The 17,069-nt window shown below is 43.3% G+C and overlaps 1 protein-coding gene across 2 annotated transcripts; it reads right to left on the bottom strand.

Annotated features, from left to right (window-relative positions):
- Window positions 1-5,756: 5,756 nt before the first annotated feature.
- Window positions 5,757-16,458, bottom strand: CENPM (centromere protein M). 2 transcript variants are annotated; one of them, XR_008308089.1, is made up of 7 exons: window positions 16,109-16,458; window positions 14,780-14,859; window positions 13,773-13,871; window positions 12,726-12,805; window positions 12,093-12,184; window positions 8,630-9,352; window positions 5,757-6,038 (listed from the first exon to the last, which is right to left on the bottom strand). XR_008308089.1 is itself a non-coding variant. In XM_053253453.1 (6 exons), exons 1-6 carry the CDS (start codon window positions 16,163-16,165, stop codon window positions 9,212-9,214), a joined length of 549 nt encoding a protein of 182 aa, XP_053109428.1. In that variant the 5' UTR covers window positions 16,166-16,458; the 3' UTR covers window positions 5,757-9,211. The 2 variants fall into 2 exon arrangements, 1 of the variants encoding a protein (XP_053109428.1); XM_053253453.1 differs by having other exon boundaries at window positions 5,757-9,352.
- Window positions 16,459-17,069: the final 611 nt, after the last annotated feature.

Genomic DNA, 17,069 nt, shown 5'->3' with positions numbered 1-17,069 from the left:
GGATCAGACTTACCAGCAGCCAGGGAAACCTTCAGAGCAGGGAGCTTCTTCAGCCCTCCTCCCCTGTCCATAACTTCTTGTTTTGGTCTTACTGGCTGCTACTCAAGCTGCTGTAGCCAATCTGATTCCAAGGGGGCTTCTCCTGTCACTGCCTTCAGGAATAACAAAAATAATGGGTTAAAAATGCACTTCCTGGTTGCATCAGGGAGTATATATTAATATGTTTTCCCCATTGTCCTGTGGGCAGGAGGAGCCCCCTAGGAATCAGATTGGCTGGAGCAGCTTGAGTAGCAGCTGGTCCAGCCAGTTAGACCAAAAGAAGTTGTTGCGGGTAAGGGAGAAGGGGCAGAGGCGTAACTAGGGAAAATGGCGCCCGGGGCAAGCACTGAAATGGCACCCCCTGCACCCCCCCCCGTGCCACAACATACTACATTATACTTAGGTTTTTCCTCACAAGCGCCCACCGCCAAGCCAGGCCACTGACTGGCTGCCAGGCGCCAGCAAAGCAATGGGGGGGGGGGCGGGCAGCGCGGAAGGGACCGCTCGTGGGAGATGGGCTGCCGACGCGCTCCCTTGACTGCTGCAGCGCTGCTGCACTGAGCAGGAAACATTTGTATTAACAAAAAAATTTTTAAAAAATTAAAAAAATATTTTTGTCATGTCGGCGCCCCCCATGTGACCAGAAAAGATGGCACCCGGGGCACGTGCCCCCCCTGCCCCCCCTATAGTTACGCCTCTGAGAAGGGGCTGGAGGAAGCTTCCTCCTTATGGAGCAGTGTTTTTCAATGTTTTTGGAGTCATGGACTGGTACATTATTCGTACACAGTTCCCCAGACCAGCTGTTAGTAAGGGGGTCATCCCCCTCACCCCCAACCCCACCCCCAGGCACCCCCCAAAAACAATTTCAGACAGCTCTCCGGAGCTCATTTCCAGGCAGTCCTCACTGCTGGATAATGTTCATTTCGAAGAAGCAAAATGAATGTTATCCAGCAGTGAAGGCTGCCTGGAAATAAGCTCCAGAGAGCTCCCGGTGGGCCCCACCAGCCCGAAATTAGTTTTTTGGGGGGTGATTATTAGTGATGCCTTATGGACCAGTACCCAATGCCTCACAGACCAGCACTGGTCCGTGGACCAGTGGTTGAGAAACACTGTTATGGAGGATTCCCTGGCTGTTATGTCTGATCTTTTACTAGCATGCTTGTTGAGGGGGTGGGTGCAATTTCTGCTTTCTGCCTTCTGCCCTTCTTTTCTGCTTTCTGCCTTCTCCCTCCCCCCCGCCCTGCACTTTTCTATTTTCTATTTTTGTCCTTGCTTTTCTGTCTCACCCCACTTCTGTTTTCCTCAGTGCTGGCAGGTTTGGGTAAATGGAGGAAATGGGGGATAGGCTTCTGCCCCAGTGACCAGGTTCTCCCCTCCAGTGCTACTGCACTCATAAGTGCTGCCTCCTGTATATCCATCCAGATGTACCTCTCCTTCAGGGATCCACTCTGCAAGTTACTGGTCTTCTAGGTATGAGTAATTTGCAGATGAGGGGGGGGGGGCTGGGAAAAAGTGGGATGGCTGGCTAAGTGTATGGACAGCATGCTAGTGAGCAATGGCCAGAGTGCTATAGTGCACACATACCTTAGGGTCAAATGAGAAGAGGGCTCCATTGAACTCTGTACTGATCCCTTATCATCTGTATCATCTGTGCAGTTGTACACATATATGCCCTTTGAGAGCTTTGTCCAGTATAGGTTGCATTGATTGTACATGATCTAAGAATCACTCTTTCTTTCTTTCTTTCTTTCTTTCTTTCTTTCTTTCTTTCTTTCTTTCTTTCTTTCTTTCTTTCTTTCTTTCTTTCTACATTTCCCTTGCTTTTGTTAGACAGAGAAACAAATAAATCCCTAATCAGGATAACTCTTTCAACCCAAGCCCAATAGCACCACAAAGGTAAGCTAATTCTGCATTTAGTGTAATGCTTTCCTAGTTAGCAACTGATCATTTTGTGTTGCTACTTCTGTTTGAAATGCAGCATGCAAAACATGAAAGAACAGAACCACTTGGAATCCTCTAGCAAGTTCAACACAGAGAGCATTGCCTGCGTCTAGCATTTTTCATCTTCAAAGCACTGCACGGACATTGGCTAATTAATCTTCTCTGCACCCTTGGGAAGGAGGTGACTAAGTACCCAGTGCTATTATGTTGAGCGGCATAAAAATCAAAGGAAATAAGAGATGATGAAGCCACGGTCTAGCAGAGTAGGTCATGTTTGTTCCCCATGCGCAATCATCTCTAGCTAATGTGCAGAATTATTCTCTACATATTGTTCTCCAGGGCTCTGTCGAGTCAAGTTTTAAACAGCTTTAGTAACATGATTTCTACCCAGATCCCCTAGGATGCTCTTCCCCAGCCTGCTGTCTCTCTCCATGGGAGAAATGCTGGCTGTTGCTTGCCTCAGCATCCATTTTCTCAGTTTATAGTATATTTTTCCCTTGCTGGTTTTGGTATATAGCAGGACTTCTTCATACTGAAGGACTAAATTCCCAAACTGCACATCGCATATTTAGCAAGCTCCAGGGAGAACTCTGCCCCTCAGGATGACTAACCGGGGCTGGAGGGCTCCCTCTTGCTGACGTGCAGGCTTTTCTTCCAGAAAACAAATGGGAGGGACAAAAGAGAAGCAGCACTCTGAAACAAGCTACTTCTTCTGGGCCTGGGGAGCACACTGGATGGTTCAAAAACAACACAAAAAACACATCACTTAGTGGGAAAATGTCCCTTTTATTGAGAACTAGATTGTCTAGAAGCCACCACTTGGCCATTCCTGTTATAAACAGTTGTTGTCATGTTGGCTAATATTAGCTTTTCTTTTCTCTTATTTACTTACTTAAATACATTTCTATACTGCCCAAAACAGAAGTTCTGTTTACAGTTTACAAAATAAAAACAGCCAATAAAAGATTAAAACATTTCAACAATTAAAATTAAAAAGTTAAAACTATTAAAACACAACTAAAACACTATTAAAACAGTATCTAATTAAAAACCTGGGTGAACAAATGTGTCCTGACTGCCCTTTTAAAAGTTGTAAGAGATGGGGAGGCTCTTATTTCAGCAGAGAGTGTGTTCCAAAGCCTCGGGGCAGCAATGGAGAAGGCCCATCCCCGAGTAGCCACCAGACGAGCCGGTGGCAAATGCAGACGAACCTCTCCAGATGATCTCAATGGGCGGTGTGGTTCATAGCAAAGAAACCATTCTCTTAAATACCCAGGGCCCAAGCTGTTTAGGGCTTTATAGGTAATAACCAAAACCTTGTACTCTGCCCGGAAACCTACCGGCAGCCAGTGTAGATGTTTTAAGATAGGAGTGATATGGTCTCTCCGAGATGACCCAGATACCAATCTGGCCACCGCATCCTGGACTAACTGCAGTTTCCGGACTACATACAAAGGCAGCCCCACATAGATTGCATAGCAGTAGTCAAGTCTGGAGGTGACCAGCAGATGTACTACTGTTCTGAGGTCATTTATTTCAAGAAATGGACACAACTGGTGTATCAGCCAAAGCTGATAAAAGGCACCTCTAGCCACTGCCTCAACCTGGGACACCAGGGAGAGTTTTGTGTCCAGAAGCACCCCCAGACTGTGTACCTGCATACCAATTGATGGCTAAACCAATTTTTGGCTAGCCTCTGTTGCTGCAAAAGTATGCACTCTTTTGAGTGCACAGATCACCAAGCAGAATGGAGAGTTAGCTAAATCTCAGTGTTTCCCACCCCAAAACCCCAGCACTAGGCATATCTTTGAGTCTGCAATCTTAAGCATGCCCCAGGCCTCAATACATTTATTCAGAAATAAGACCCAGTGGCAAATAGGATTGCAGTCATATTAAGATGCTAGTCCTTTTGAACTGAAGAGGTGACCTGACTTTGAGAAGAGCTACTTATGAATAAAGCTAAGATAGTTCAGGCTAATCTTCAGTGTATTCCAACCCAATCCCATCGCAAGATTTTATTTAGATTGAATTTTTTAAATTGAATGCATGTTCTGCAGTGTAGCCCTGTTCCTGTGTATGTAACAGGTCAGACACCTTGCTACTTACTGCATGGAAAGCAGCAGAGGTCCTTTCTAGCTTTTTTTTAGTATTAAAAATGCTAACAATGAAAAGCATTGCAGCAGGGTAGATCATGAAGGTCCCAACATTTAGAACTTAAGCCAACAGAATATAGTTGTTAAAACTGGGAAATTTTCCTGATATAGAAGCAGCATTTTAAAAATAAGCCAAATGAAAGCTTAGCAACTGACAGTCCACTTGAACCTCACAGAGCAGTTTGTTCTAAAAGCAAAAGCTGTATCATATATTTGTAAAGTGAAGGAGGGATATCTTGCTCTGTCCCCTCCCACAAGTGATTCTTATTACAGAGACACAAGGTTGAATCATGGCTTGGATCCTGCTAACTGAGCAAAGAGGCACCTTTTAAAGTGATGATTCATGCAGCAAAGGGACTTTCCTTATCCAGCCCAGCATATCGCCAGTGACTGTTACTGGTGTCTACTTGTTTTACTTTTAAAGATGATGAGCCTCTTGGGGACAGGGAACTATCTTATTTATTTTTCTATGTAAACTGCTTTGAGAATGTTGGTTGGCAAGCAGTATATAAATATTCATGGTAGTAAGACGACCACACTTGCCCAAATAAGTTTCCTAAATGGCACAGCTGTGCCATGGAAGCAAATGGATTAGCAGTGCCTTTAACTACTATTATGCCACAAGTTAGTTGATGGTGCATCACCTGATGTGGTATAATGACCTTTAAGCCTGATTCTATGATTTCCAGAGGAAAAGCTCTGGAGCATAAGATCAGACACATCGTTCCTCTCAAGTGCTTCATCCCTTGCCTGTGTAACCATCTAGTACAGAATGCTCTTGGTGTAGAGGCGGCAAAATTCTGGTTGTGAATAGTCAATGCTTTACACTTCCTGGCCCCATCCCTTTTGCCATTTTACAGGAGTTTGCCTTGTGGATAGAACTCAGAGTAGAAAGTAACCACCATCTATTAGGATGGACAGTTGCGCTCAGTCCCAGGGAACTGCCATTGCTTTTGGATTCATTCAAGCCAAATGCAAAATGAAGCAAAAGCTCTAGCTTTGAGCGCTGGTTTTGTCAGAAATGGTACAAAGTTGCTATTTATTTCTGTATTAATTCTGGAATTCTATTTCCCAGAGCAGACTCCATTGACAAATGGCATCAATAGCATTAGAAAGCCAAGCCGGAAACCTCCAATTATAATGATCAGTATTTAAATAAGGGTCTTGCTACCATCTTGTGGTTACAGCATAAACAGCAGCATATCACACACACACACACACACACACACACACACACACACACACACACACGAATTCAGGGCTACTTTACATACTACTACCTCTTGCATATCATGGTTAGTTGCTCCCACTATTTACATTTTTCCTCTATAACAGTGCATGTATGTGTTTATATCTCATGAGGATAAACTCTGTGCATCTGGGAAGTAAGGTTTAGTTCACAAAAACTTATGTCACAATAAATGTGTGTATCCTTAAGGTGTCACGAGACATTGTTTCTACAGCACAAGAAATACAAATTAAAGATTTGATAGAGAACATGTAGACAGATACCCTAGCTCTCCCAAGTGCTTCTGCAGCATATACATTTGAGAGGTTGTTATGCAAGATTTGAGGTAATCTCACATATAGGATCTTTAAAGAGAAGAATCACTGGACAACCTGTTTAAGCTTAACACCTTTTATGTAACTTTTATTAAGAATACAGAACAAATACAGCAGAGTAATAAATCCAATAATGCAAAAATTACGAATGTAATAATACAGCAAGTCTGACTAAAATCCTAGCTGCACCTTTTGACAAGCAAGCAGTCACACATGCAAACTTACAAGCTGTCCGTTACTTGGCCAGAGTCAGCTGGTACCAGTCTGGAAGGGATGAGAGAAGCTTATGGTCTGCACACTCGTTCTCTTCTTTGGGTTGAGAGGACTTCTCCAGTTCTTCTCCTAAAACCCATAAATGTGAGGGTGAGTCTTCCTGACCTGAACACGCCACTTCTGAAGGAAGGGATGACCAGACCTGCCAATTCATCACTTGAAAAGTCCCCCAAGGATCCTTCTGGGTCAGACTGCTCCAACAGAGTCAGGCCTTGGCTGCTTCTCAGGGTAATCTTTCCACATCACCAGGAGATGCATTCCTCATGTCATGAGGAAGTAAATACTCAAACCTCTCATCTGTCCCATAGCTGGTAAGCTCCTAAACTTCCATACGTTTCCAAACACACTCTTTCACTCGCTCATTCAGCCAAAGCTGTAGCAATTAACCATTCACTTGATATTGATACAAAGTAAACATCTCTTGCTTTGACATTTTGCTGCTGAATGTACTGTTAAGCAAATAATATGGGAAATTTGTCATCATTTAGCAGAGACAAACCTCTAGGCTTTCTGAGGCCTAGTGAAAGATTTTACATAGCATTACCAGCACCCCTTCTATTGCATTGTCACACCAAGAATGATTATCCATATAATCAGCACATAACAAGGTGTAGGGGAAGACATGCAGCTGCTTCTCATCCTATAGGGCAGAAGAGGTAAGCTTTGGCCTGCAACTAAGTGGCAATTGCACTAATTGCATGGCCAGTGCTTCTCCCCACTTGCAGCCAAGCCACACATAAAAGGTTTTAGAAGTAGTAATGCCACTGCTTCCACTTTTAAGGCAGGGTCATGTACATTAAACAATTCCATTTTAGAATTCTGTTTTCATAGTTTACTGTTTCCTTTGTTTCAGGATTTATTCAGTCCCAGTTTGTTTCAGAACCCTCAGTTTTTGTAAAATATATTTTAAAATGTTTTTATTTAAATACTATGTATAAAATACAGAATGTAAAATTTAAATTGTACTTTTAGTTTTTGCCACCGCCTCTGTTGATGATAGTGGGAGCTGCAATGCACAGTGGCCTTCTGATGGGCATCATCTTGAATGCTATACTACCCTGGGATGTAGCATAGTCAGACACTGAGGCTGTTCTCATGAGCAGCCAAGCCTGGGCTTGGCTGCCCATGGGAACTGCTGGGATCCATGTGGATCCTGGGGTTGCTGTGGCACGAAATCCCAGCTCTTTGCCCGGGTTAACAGAATGAGCACATTATTAACCCAGGCTCTGGGATTGTGCGTCAGCGTGGACTGCTTGCAACCCGCACCGACACAGACGAGTGCCTAGAGCGCTGGTCTCCTGGGGGAATCTCCCAGTGCACTGCGCTTGTTGCGTGGTACACTATGGGATTCCTCTGGAACACTGTGCTGGTCACCACCATGGCAATGATGGGTGTGGCGGCATGTCTGGGGCTAGTCTGGATCATCTGTGGGGAAGGTAGGCTTAACCATGCCTCCCCGCCCACGTAAAAGGCCCTAGTATGAGACTGCAAGATGGCACCTGCCAGGAGGCAGACATTCATCACACTCACGGTCTGCCACAGGTAGTGGTAGGAAAAGATTTTAATTAACATTTTAACATACAAAACTGAATGGGTAATGAATCAAGTCTCAGAATCAAATGCCTGTTTAAAGTCCAGTAACCGTGGCTGACATGTAGCTTGTCAGCCAAATTCATGGTACCTTAACTTGGAATGGCTGAAGAAATCACATGTGGAGTTGGGGCAGCAACATCCAAGAACTGGAAAGGACTACCTAGTGTTACCAGGCCCTGACTGCTGGGTGGCACAGTTCTGAAGTATGCATGTGTGGGGTAGACAATGACTATTTTTCCCCTGTGGAACCTTCAAAGCAGCAGCAGCTGAAATAACAGCAACATCTAAAGACTAGGGAATAGACACTTTAAGTCACCATCTCGCCAGAACCTTTATCCCCACTATCTTCTTGTGGGTTTCTTTTATTGTAAGCTGCTTTGGAGGCCTGTTATGTAGAATATCAATTTTTTTTAAAAAGAAATCCTATGTGGCTGCTAATGGCATAGGCCAGTGGCTGCTAGTAACTGCCCAGCAACTACACACTATTTCCAATTTTCTTCACTTTCCAATGTAATGTCTCCTGAAGCCAGCAGAAATGTTCTGGCCAGTTGCCCCTTGGAATTGATGGTAATGGTAGCATCATGCCAGTTGCTAACCTTACATGGGTGGAAGTTTTTAGTGCTTCTGCTGCCTTGAGGGCCCCTTCACACATTATGAACTTATACACAAGGAGCATTGCTCTATAGAAAGCATAATATATTTGAAGCAGCAGTTGCTTCTCTTAAAATATTTTCCAGATGAAGAACTAGGTTATCAAAATGTGGCAGTAAATACAAAAAACAATCTGGTTCTGTTTGTTTCATCAGATTGTAATTTGGACTAAAATTTTCCTTTTGCAAGCAGCTTTGCAGAATCATATTGCAACTACATCTACCCTTTCTCTGTCATGCACACAGTGTAGGCATATGCTGCCAACTACACAGCCTTTTTATCAAGAACAAAAATTCTGTATGCCACTAAAGCAACACACAGCTCTGGATACTTAAATAGATAGCAAGCATCACCTTCAAGAACTCAGCAGATGGGAAATTTAAATGCTTTGGAAAAAGTTGAAAGTATTTACTTACCAATCTACAATTGTCCTAAAAGGAACTTCTGTTCTAGTTGTTTACCCTTCAAACTGTGTCCCCGTCTGAAGTAAAATGTGCCCTTTTGACTCTTGATGCAGTCATATTCTAATGTCCTGTTCTGTAGAGACTTTTAAAATAGCACAAATAATAAAGTTCTTGATAGTTAGAGCTCTGAATGGGGTGTGTATGTGTATTGTGTAATATGTATTACACACACACATAAGCATACATGCATCCATCAAAAAGGGTATAATGACGCAGTCTGCTTTAGGGTTAGCTCGATTTGCCTGGCTTGTTAGTAAGACTCTTTATTCAACAAAGCAACTTTCTCAGAGGCTCTTTGACCCCAGTATGTCTTGGTAAGCAAATCCTAGATACTTCTTCTTCTTCATAGTGGTGCTACAAGACCTCATATGGCAAACTCTAAAAATGCAGCTTCTGGTGGTAGTTTCATTCTGGGATGAGATGGGTTGCCTCACGAATTTTGCATAGTTTTGTGTTTATCCTTGGCTATCTTCTGGTCATTTGGCCAAGTTCATCCAGAAACCATTGTTAGCAAAACCACGAAAAGACAGGTTTTTATGCCATGAGGCTGGAGTCATCAACAGAGCTTTTCATTAAGGAACTGAAGGAGAGGGCAGAAATCCCTGGCACATGACCGGCACATATTTGTAGCATCCGGAGCAGCCGCTGAGCTGTGGCAATTCTGATGTTCTCACACTGGAAAACGGGGGAGACAAACATCTATTAGCCTCTTATGGTGAACACAGAAATGTTAGCAGATGCTGACATAGAAGTGGCAGTCAAAACACACATTTGCCTCATATGACTAGAAGGTGCAGTGAGACCAAGTCCAAAGATCATCCCACTGATATCCATCAGTCTACTAATGCAAACTAGACCCAGAAATGCCAAGAGTAAACCAGGTAAACCATAGCATACCTATAGAGCAATATCTCACTTATGCATACAAGCCAAACTTCAGCCCCAGTTCTGCAGTGAGAGTTCTACATGTTAGAGCAAATTAGGTAGAAGCTGTGACGTCTCACTTGAAAATGGCAAGTACAAAAATGACCCCAAGAGCCAGTTTGCTGACAAACATAATTGGGGGCCAGGAAAGGAAGAATAAGAATTGGACTTAGAGTGCACCAGCTATTTACAGTCAAAGCAGTAGCTGACCATGAGCTTTTAATCACCCTTGCAGCCCCATCTTTCTAGTTTTTCCAGTCCAGACCCTTAGATCTGCATTCTTTTAGCTATGTGCTGTACTAAAGGTCATAATGGTCAGCTCTATCCTCCAGGTTTCCTGATCATGCAGCAGCCCCGCTTGGAGGGTCAGGGAGTTGGTGTTGCAGTCATCTATCGAGAGATCTTTCCCATTTCCAGGTGCCTGGTCAGGCAATCTCAGAATTTTGAGTGTTTGTCCTTGAGGGTGGGCCTCCGAGATAGGCTGAGGATTCTGTTGGTATACTGACCACCCCACTGCACCTCAGTCTCCCTACCTGTGCTGGCGGGGTGGTCTCGGAGGAGGCCTTGAGAGCCTCTAAACTTATTGTCTTGGGGGATTTCAATGTTCAAGCTGAGGCTCCCCTAGTAGGTGCAGCTCAGGATTTCATGGCCTCAATGGCAACCTTAGGCCTGTCTCAGCTGGTATCGGGCACTACCCACATAGCAGGACATACTCTGGATCTGGTTTTTGCCGACCAGGGAATAAATGATCTGGGCAGGAGGGAGTTTGAGATAACTCCCTTGTCATGGACAGATCATCATCTGGTGGGCTTTAGTTTGACTGCTCCATCTGCCCTCTGCAGGGGTGGTGGACCAATTAGAATGATCTGCTCACTGGAGGCTTATGGATCCACTTGATTTCCAGATGGCCTTCAGGGAGTTTCCAGTGTCCAGAGCTGGTGACCCTATCAAGGCCTTGGTGATTCTCAGGAATGGAGAGACAACCTGGGCTGTTGACACAGTTGCTCCTAAATGCCCTCTCCAGCTTGGTGGAGCCTGTTCAGCTCCTTGGTTTTCCTCGGAACTTAGGGCAATGAAACAACTTGGGAGAAGGCCAGAACAACGCTGGAGGAAGAGTCATGACGAATCCAACCGAACATGGGCGAGAGGCCATTTTAGAGACTACTCCGTGGTGGAGGGTGGGGCGGCGAAGAAATGCTTTTTATCCACCTCCATTGCATCTGCTCAGTGCAGACCAGCAGAGCTGTTTCGTGTAGCAAAGACATTGCTGCATAACATCTTCCCCAGGTAATGGGGGAGAAATCTTCTATAGCCCATTGTGATCAGTTCGCGAGTCACTTTGCAGATAAAGTCGCTCGCACCCATGCTGGACTCCAGAGTTTTGGCAGTTCTGACAGACATGCCTGGTACCATCTGGTCCTATTGTGCTGGATTCTTTTCAGTTGGTGCAGCCCGAGGATGTGGACAAGATCCTTGGCAGTGTGCGGATGACATCATGTGTTCTTGACCCTTGCCCTTCATGGCTAATAAAAACTGCCAGGGAGGGTACAGGCAGATGGTTGGAGGTGCTTATTAATGCTTCATTGAGGGAGGGCAGGATGTCATCATGCTTCAAGGAGGTGATCGTAAGACCATTATTAAAAAAGCCCTCCCTTGATCCCTCCAACCCGGACAACTACAGACCTGTCTCTAATCCACCCTTTTTGGGCAAGGTGATAGAGAGTGTGGTGGCATCCCAGCTGCAGAGGATCTTGGATGATACGGATTATCTGGACCCTTCTCAATCTGGCTTTCGCCCCGGATTTGGGACTGAAACTGCCTTGTTTGCTCTAGTGCAGGGATTCTCAGTGTTGGGTCCCCAGATGTTATTGGACTTCAGCTCCCATAATCCCTAGCTCCAGTAGCCTTTAGTTGGGGATTATGGGAGCTGAAGTCTAATAACATCTGGGGACCCAACGTTGAGAATCCCTGCTCTAGTGGATGACCTACGCCGGGAACTAGACAGGGAGAGTGCATGAGCCCTGTTGGATAGCATCAACCATGGTATCCTTCTGGACCACCTCTTGAGTATGGCAATTGGAGGTACTGCATTGGAGTGGCTCTGGTCCTTTCTTGGGGGGAGGGTCTAGAATGTGGTGCTGGGGGACTATTGCTCCACTGCTTGTCTCCACTACTGCTTCTTTGTATTTGTATGGTTATTTTATATGTGTATTTTAAAATTTTTAATTAGATCTGCTTTTATATTTTAGCTTAATATTTTAATTGTGTAATTTTTATAGTACTGATTTAATTTTTCTGTGTGAACCACATTGTTTATTGTTTTTAATGAGAGGTGGTATATAAATTTAACAATAAATAAATAAATAATAGTTGGGCACAGAAGATGCATGCTACCTGGATAAAATACAACACACTGGTACACAAATATTTATGTGCAAGGAAGATTTTCTGACCCATCACTACATTAAGTCAAAAAGTCAAGGATCCTTACTTCCAACTCGCAGAATAAAACAGGGCTGCAGTAAAGGTCTGCCAGCTTCCAGACAGCATTCATGTCCACACTGATTCGATTCATCCTACCAGCTGTGCAAAAAGAAGAGAGAACAGATTGGAAGACATTTTTCAACCTCAAAGTTTATTTTTTCTAATATGACTGTATATCTTCTTTATGAGAGTTTTAGTTACACTTATCTTTACTTCCAGTTTTGTATGTGTATTTATAAACAAAACTTTCAATACGAGAGGCAATATGCTCCTTTACTCCCCCTATCTCCAACAACTGTCTTCTTGAGACTAGCACAGTTTAGAGTTTCTCGTCTGATGGATCAGACATCTACCACAGCAGATCCAAGTAACATCAAGACATGGTCTTGTTATGGGAGACATATATGGTTACACATGAACTCTAAAACTAAGAAGGGGCATATGAGGCAATACAGCTGGAGGACTGAAGAGGGAGTAAGGAAAGAACCATGGCCATGCTTGGTAACAGGTGGAATCCAGTCACATTTGTGCAAACACCAGATACAGAATCACCTCACTTTGATGATTTAACCTTAAGGCAGTCAGTAATGTGTGAAAAACATGAATGAATTTTGGCGTAAGGCAGACATGGGATACATACCGCCTGTGGCCAGAAAGCACACTTTTCCAAGGAAAAAGTTGGCATCTACGTGTACTAGGGAAGCTTCAACATCCTTAAAACTAGTGAAAAGGGCAAGAAAGCACAATGCGTGGTTTAGTTAGAACAAACTAAAAATGAAGATCTGTAGAATAATTACACAAGTCTCATACTTGCAATTTAAAAAATCATAAGGAAATATACAGGGCAAGAAGAAAATGCTCAGTGACTATGTGGAACATAAGAACATAGGAATGTGCATGAATTTACTATGAGAATAAAGTTGCAACTTAACCACCAATGGAAGCTAAATACATAAGATCTGAAGATCTTTTTCTGAATTTTGATTAGAAAAGGATAATTCCTTTCATTTCCATATAACTCCTTTTATTTCAGATAATACTTGGTGTAGACCACTCTTTTCAGACATCAGAAGAATTGGCTTTGGTAAAACACTTCATGATCTGTGAAGGTTTTATTCTAAATACTAAAACATAGTCAATGTGTAACGAGATATGGGAATCAGAACGATTTACTTGCACATGTACCATCTTCAGCCTACACTGTTTCAGCTGCTTGGTTTACACTGAGAAATTGTTACAGTGTTTCTAGTTACAAATCCTAGGATATTTCGGCATTCACTGTGAAAGCTATTTTAGTCCCCAGTTACAATAAAATGTTATAAGAGTAACATAAGGTAATCTAACATGGTATGACTAGTTTTCCAGCTTTTCTGAAGAAGTGGGTACAGTATAAGATCAGGCTACCAGACAATCATTTATTACTTTTGTATGCAGGTTTTATTTCAAGACACTGAAGATAGTTTAAAATAGGTTTGTTTTATTTTATCCTCACACCTACCCAGTGAGGTATAGGCTGAAATACAGTAAATTGTCCATGACTATCCAGTGAGCTTCAGGGCTAAGCAGGCATCTGAATTTGGGTTTCCTCAACATCAATACCCAGCACTCCAAACACACCAACATTAATGAACTTTAAATAAAAGTAAAGGACATCATCTTTCCTCACATCCATCTTTTCTGCACATACCTGTATTTGCTTTGCATGTTAATTGTAAACACAATCAGGTCAATTCGAGGCCGGATGTGATCTCTCTCCTCAGGTAAAGGGAGAGAGGTTGTCACGTGGCTGTTGAGACAAACCCAGATGCAAATTTAGTCAAGGCTAGGAAGTGGTTGAGCAGATTTAACTTAAAGTAGTAATAAGGAGAAAAAGCAACTGAGAATGTTAACACTGATGTTGGCTAAAACACTTCTGGCAGGAAAAATTAGTCTTTTCTTATAGACATATTCATGAAGGACAGGTTTATCAATGACTACTAGTCTGGTGGCTATAGGCCACCTCCAGCCTCAGAGGCAAGATGCCTCTAAATACCAGTTGCAGGAGAGAGGGCATGCCCCCATCTCTTGTCAGTGGGCTTCTCAGAGGCATCTGATGTGAAAAAGGATGCTGGACTAAATAGGCCTTGGGCCTGATCCAGCAGGGCTGTTATGTAAATAAGCAGCAAGCAATGTTCTCCAATATAATAGCAATGTAGCAGATACCAAGCCCATTCCCAATTTGTAATGGCTCAGATATGAGAAGACTATTTCTATTTGTTGAGCACTGCAACTGCATTATTCGTTCCACAAAGGCATATGGAATTTATGATTTTCGGATTGATCTCCCATTTCTTGGATGGAAAACTAAGAACCACATATACTGCTTTGGGTTCCTTGGAGAAAGAGTAGAACATAAATGTAGTAAATAAAAAGATTTACTACTGTCCAAAGCCAGTTTTTTCTCCCTGAAAAAGCTGGCAAGTGTGAATAAAACCACTGGTTATTAGTGAGATTATAAAATACTCTTGTTAGATTGTGGTCCTTTGCACTGAAATATAACAGCTTAGTAGAACCAAACGTTGTTTAGAACACTGCAGTTCTACAGAAATCCACAAAACAAAACACAAGCATTAAAGCTATTACATTTTTAATAGTATGGACAGTTTTCCAATTTAAACTGAGATGAAATAATCCTCTCTCTATTTTGCCACCTACATATTTATTTGTAAGTCTTGTTTCTCCTTAAGAATGGTCTTCGCTAGTTGCTGCTGGAAGACTTCATTTGTTCCCACCAACTGTCAAAAGAGAGAAAGATTATTTAGGTCAATAGCTGAAAAATCAGGATAACTAATTATTGACAATTCCCAGTCACCCATTTTTTTCCTGATCTGTTACTAGTTAGCCACCTATCCCTTTAACAAACTTCTTGATCGCTGGCCTATTTATGGAAAGTTACCAGCTTCAACACTGAATTGGACTGTCATAGTTTTAGCATTTGCCTGGAAGGGAGACTTTCAATAGATGCAGTTTCTTCCACCATAGGTCTAAAGAACCAGTGCATGATTTCTAAATAAAAATAGGCAAGGGACAGTAGCTCAGTAGCAAAGCACTTGCTTGGCATGAAGAAGGTCCTAAGTTCAATCTCTCGCAATTTCAGACAGGGCTAGGAACATGGTAATTCCTCAGGGGGAGGACAGTTGCCACTGGGGCGTAGCTAGGGGAAAGGGGGCCCATGTTCACCCCTCTCCCCAGTGGGCCCTAGGAGTGAGGGAGATAATGAAGAAAATATGGAAGTGTGGACCTGAGGGCTCCTCAGGAGCTGGGGGCCTGGGTTCTTTGAACCCATCCACTCAATTATAGCTACACCCCTGGTTGCCACCCCACCCTTCCCCAGACAGGTACAACATTTAGATTTCTATTTATATTCATATGTATATATGCTCCACCCCCTGAAAAATTCCTGTGGGCACCTGTGGCTAGGAAAGACCCAAGTCTGGAGAGCTGCTGCCAAGTGAGCAAAGAAATTGATCAAAGATGGACCAACAGTCTCATTTATTACAAGGTGGTTTTCATATTATTATGCCACTTTTCAGCAGAAGAGTTCTCAAACCAGTTTACATAGGAAATAATAATAGAAAAAAGATAGTCTGCTGTCCCCAAATGGCTCAAAAAATCGACACCAGTAACAGCCACTGGAAAAGGCACTTTACTAGGGGTTGAATAGCAACAATTATTCTCCACCTCCTAAATATAACAGCCACTTTAAACATGCCTGCTTGACGAGGGCTTAGAAGATATATTCAAGGAAAAGATGCAAGAAACCTACTTAGGAATTACAAAGTTATTGTTTCTAATTATTTATAAAGCACACTGCACATATAGATACCATAATAAGAAAATCTTCTCCGATATATATAATTCTTTAGGGCATACCCGTGGCTAATCTGCGTGGGTTAAGCTAGTATTAAATAATACATCTGCCCCGAGTCCTTTCGGGCAAAGGCATGGCTTGTTCACAGTAATCTTTACCCTGGCCATACATACCAAAATAGTTGCGGAGTTAAGCGTAGGGAGTTTACCGAATGCTGTCAACATCGACATGACTACTGAGCGGTTCTCCGAATTTCAAACAGCCGCTAGTTGTGTGTCGTCAGGACGCCTGCGCGTTCCTACGCTTCCTAGGAAAGGTCACAGGGACAGGGCGAATCATCGTTTTTCCACTGCGCATGCGGGTTTTGACGATGGGTGGCAGGAAGGAAGGGCAAGGAATGCGGACAGAACATGGCGGAAGACCACTACATGTTTGTTTACGTTTTATTAAAGGAGTGAATGTGAATGCTCCGTGTGGAGCTATTTATACGCGAGGGGGCTTCTTTTGCAGAGTGTTCGTTTTCTATACAGCGCTGCGCGCGCTTTCTGCGACTGGCGCTGAATGTCGGACACCGTTGGGGGTGTGCGCGCGAGAGTGACAGTTGGTAGCTGCGCGTGCCCCGTGATGTCATTCGTGCACGCTGGGGACGCGTTAGGGCCGAGGAGGAGGGGTCGGGGACTCCCAAGGCAGAACGGGCCAATTTGCCAAATGTTGGAGAGGGCCTTTTGTAGTGGGGCTTAACCGGTTCCGTTCATTCTAGTCATTCCAGAAATTAGGCTACTTTTTGTGTGAGCCCCATTTCCTCAAATTCTTTGCTATTTACGCCGTTTCCTGGACCTTTTTGCTGTCGTTGAAATGCGGTCTATAAATACTCTTAATAACAGTAGTATCCGTGGACTAGGCAAATTACATGTTCAGCCTTTTGGAAGCAGCGTTGTCTAACAGGATTAGAAATAGTTCTGCCATTTTGTTGTGTAATGCAGTGATTCTGTTGCTGCATTGTTGGGGGTTTGGGCCATTCGTGAAACCTAGACCCTCAATGCTGCTGCTTTCCGACAGACTTTCCTAGTCTGTTCTTTATTTGCCCTCTCAAGGGGAATGTTGAGGCCAATACAGCTGTAATTTTATTAATCT

The sequence above is a fragment of the Hemicordylus capensis genome, chromosome 5, assembly GCF_027244095.1.
Source record: "Hemicordylus capensis ecotype Gifberg chromosome 5, rHemCap1.1.pri, whole genome shotgun sequence".
NCBI lineage: Eukaryota > Metazoa > Chordata > Lepidosauria > Squamata > Cordylidae > Hemicordylus > Hemicordylus capensis.
Note: the sequence above shows the minus strand (reverse complement) of the source record. Positions and strands in the feature narration are given on the sequence as shown.